At 46.7% G+C, this 3,673-nt stretch overlaps 1 protein-coding gene across 1 annotated transcript in view; it reads right to left on the bottom strand.

The window, feature by feature from the left end:
- The window catches only part of LOC106808190, a 32,636-nt gene that overhangs the window by 20,179 nt on the left and 8,784 nt on the right, over positions 1-3,673 (bottom strand). Inside the window, exons 14-17 of the mRNA XM_014810793.1 lie at positions 2,313-2,494; positions 2,085-2,165; positions 823-1,033; positions 195-376 (exon numbers count right to left, since the gene is read on the bottom strand). Of these exons, the coding sequence (XP_014666279.1) occupies positions 195-376; positions 823-1,033; positions 2,085-2,165; positions 2,313-2,494 (656 nt within the window). The remainder of the gene's footprint in view (positions 1-194; positions 377-822; positions 1,034-2,084; positions 2,166-2,312; positions 2,495-3,673) is intronic.

The raw sequence follows: 3,673 nt of genomic DNA, 5'->3' as shown, positions 1-3,673 counted from the left end.
TAAGTACGCCGGTACATAACGTAAGTGCTATAAGTATGCCGGTACATAACGTAAGTGCTATAAGTATGCCGGTACATAACGTAAGTGCTATAAGTATGCCGGTACATAACGTAAGTGCTATAAGTACGCCGGTACATAACGTAAGTGCTATAAGTACACAGGTAAACAACAACGGCGCGGGATCGCGGACCTACCCTCGCGCGCGGCTGTGCCGTGGGCGGCGGGGAGTGGCAGCGGGTGCGTGGGCGGATACACCGCGAGGCGCCTCCCCGTGAAGTATGCGGCCATGAAGCGTGCCAGCGACCTTGCCAGCACCCTCACAGCTCGACAGCGCATGCCTCTCACAGCGGCGTTGTTGTTTGCATCCGGCGGTGCCCTGCGAGGAAAAGAGATCAAGGCAATGTATAGAGACATCATACGTATAGAGATATCATAGATATCATACGTATAGAGACATCATATCAAGGCAACGTGCGTCGGACGACGAATAAAGTGTAAATGCGATCGTGCTCACGACGTGTGGTCGTGGACGAGCGTACGAGAACAAGCAACAACAACAAAATACAAATGTATAAAATAAAACAAATTCAAAAAATAAACGAATGTTGCCACAAATGAAATACAAATGCGATAGTACATAAAACGACGACCTCGCGAAAAACCTTACTAAAATACAAATACACGAAACACAAATATACAAATACCACAAATTAAACACACATCCGATCCTACTCCCACGCCATCGACGACCACGACCGAATAGTTAAAATGGTTTTAATGGTTAATGGCACGTAAAATCTGAGCGAGCAAGCATCAGCGCACCTCGTGAGGGTGACGGCAGCCTGTCCGCTCGTGTCGGACTCCACCACGAGCAGCTCCTGCGACGGGCAAGTGCCTGAGTGTGGGTCGTCGATCAGAAGGGCGTTGACAAAGTCGAGTGCTGGTCGCAGCTGCATGTGTAGTATGTGGGCGTAGAGAACGGCGTGTGCGAGCCTGCTCATGCGACAAAGCTCCCTGCGTGTGAGACGCCGGCCTGTAACATTGCAATAGCACTGACGTGTAACATGGTAACAGTACTGACGTGTAACATGGTAACAGTACTGACGTGTAACATTGCAATAGCATTGACGTGTAACATGGTAACAGTACTGACGTGTAACATGGTAACAGCACTGACGTGTAACATGGTAACAGTACTGACGTGTAAATGGACAACTCTGGTTGTAGCATGGTAACAGTACTGGCCGTGTAACATTGCAATAGCTTTGACGTTAACAGGCAATAGCATTGATGTAACATGGTACAGCACTGACGTGATAAAATGTAAAGTCCTGAGATGTGTAACATGGTACAGCACTGACGTGGTACATGGTAAAGTACTGAACGTGTAACATTGCAAATGCATATTGACGTGTAACATGTAACAGTCATGGATGTGTAACATGCAGATGGCACTTGACGTGTAACGGATTGCAAGTAGTAGTGCCTGTAAAATGTATAGCACTGACGTGTAACATTGCAATATATTGACGGTGTAACTGGTTAACAGTCACTCGATGTGTATACATGGTAACAGTATGATGTGTAACATGGTAATAGTATGACCTGTAACAATGGTAAATAGCACTGCGTGTATACATTGCAATAGGTATTGACGTGTAACATGGTAAGCAGCACTGACATGTAATTGCAATAGTAGTGACCTGCTAACGATGGTAATTAGCACTGACGTGTAACATGAATAGTAATTGACGTGTAACATGGTAACAGCCACTGATGGTAACATGGTAACCAGTAGTGATGTTGTACAGTGCAATAGAATGAAATGTAACCTGGCAATAGACTGACGTATGTAACGTATCAATATACTGATGATTAACATGTAAAATACGTGAGACGTGTAATGTGGTAACAGTACCAAAGTGTAACGTGGCAATAGTACCGATGTGTAACGTGGCAATAGTACTGATCTGTAACGTGGCAATAGTATTAAACTGTAGCATGGCCCTGACCTGCATCTGTTTGAATTATTACAAAAAATGTAGCTTCAGTTGAACTACTACATATGCAGTATTCACTCTCACCTTGTGTTGCGATAGAGAAATACATGTGTTTCCACCTGGCAATAGCCTCACCTACATGACCGCCCATGTACAGCAAAATTCCTGAAAAAAATCAACAAAGGTAAAAATAATATTGTGTTTTCAAGATGGAGTACAGCATAATCTAGAAACACGTGACCAATTGCACAGACCAATCACATCCAATCATAGATGACACGAGCAAGATGTCTCCTTTCCTCGATATCTCACCTTTATCTAGCTTCGGTTTTTCCACCGACGGAAACTCGCACCCAAGCTCTTGTAAATGCTGCTGTGCCGAGCAAAGCACTCGTTTGCAAGTATTGCTGGCGTAGCGACTAACTCTGAGACGCGAGAGAGCCACGAAGTGGTGAGCAGTGTGGCAGTAGAGCATTTTCCAACACATGGCCAGCCTGTTAGAAAACCAACAGCATCAATATGGGGCCACCACATACAGCAGAGGTCGCATGGCTCAGTGGACATTGTCAGTACTCCCACGTAGTATTGCTCAAATGTAACGATTTACGCCGATTACAATCATTAACACATATTACCATTACAACTAAATAATGGTTGCCAGAGACGACCGGCAGTGCCTTACAAGATGTCGTGCGCAAAAGATCGCGTTTTGTTCCCGACCGCCGAGAGCCGGTTATAGTGAGCCGCGGCACTTCCGCGGGATGGCGCACGCGACCGGTTGCGTGGATGTTGTATAGTTGAGCGATCTCGCGCTGCGCCTATAGCGTAGAATGTTGCGGAAGCTCAAATCGCGCAGTTTCGTGAGACGTACACAACGGCTTGGACTTTATATGGGCTCGCCGACCTTGGCGATGAGAGGTGCGGGCATTTCCTGCTGCTGCTGCTTTGCTGCTCCCGCGAGTGATTGATAGGTAGATGCAGACATTGAGCATTGCGATGGTGGCATTGTAACAAATGGCAGTGCATACGTGCATGAGTGCCGCTATATGTGGATTAGCTAACAAGATCAGTGCCAGTTCTGCTAACTTGTCTAATGCTTAACTGCACTTAACTGACACCAATGATTCGAGGTGGATGTGCGTCGTGCTCCACTCACTGTATAGCCCTCTTGCAATGGACGCATAGATAGAGCATGACCAGCTTAGGATGGCATGGTGCATTTACAACAAATGATCGCACGCGTCGAGCTTATGACCGAGGCTACCTCCGCTGAGCGGCGGTGACTAGACATCATATCACCATATTGCTCTGCCGTTGTGCCCACCATAGTGCCATAGTAACGTGATTTTTGCGCGCATGTAATGCCAGTAATGCCATATCATAATGCATTAGTGCATAGTGCCCTATACGGCATTACACTGTAGTGTGCATAGTGCAGGGCAGAGTGTATCTCTATAGTGCCTATACGCATCGGTCGGGAGCGGTCAGCTGAGTTGTTGGGTGGGGAGAACGTTATCTTCGTCTTGCGACAATTGACGGCCGGCCCATAATGCATAATGCCATAGGCATAGTGCATACACTGTAATGCCATCAGTGTATAGCGATAGGGGCAAACGACACAGTGCATATGAAGTCGGCCCATAGGCTAGTGCATCGGGTTGTCAGTAGTGACG

This window comes from Priapulus caudatus, unplaced genomic scaffold, assembly GCF_000485595.1.
Source record: "Priapulus caudatus unplaced genomic scaffold, Priapulus_caudatus-5.0.1 Scaffold259, whole genome shotgun sequence".
Classification (NCBI taxonomy): domain Eukaryota; kingdom Metazoa; phylum Priapulida; class Priapulimorpha; order Priapulimorphida; family Priapulidae; genus Priapulus; species Priapulus caudatus.
The sequence above is the reverse complement of the archived record's forward strand: the minus strand, read 5'-3'. Positions and strand labels throughout refer to the sequence as shown.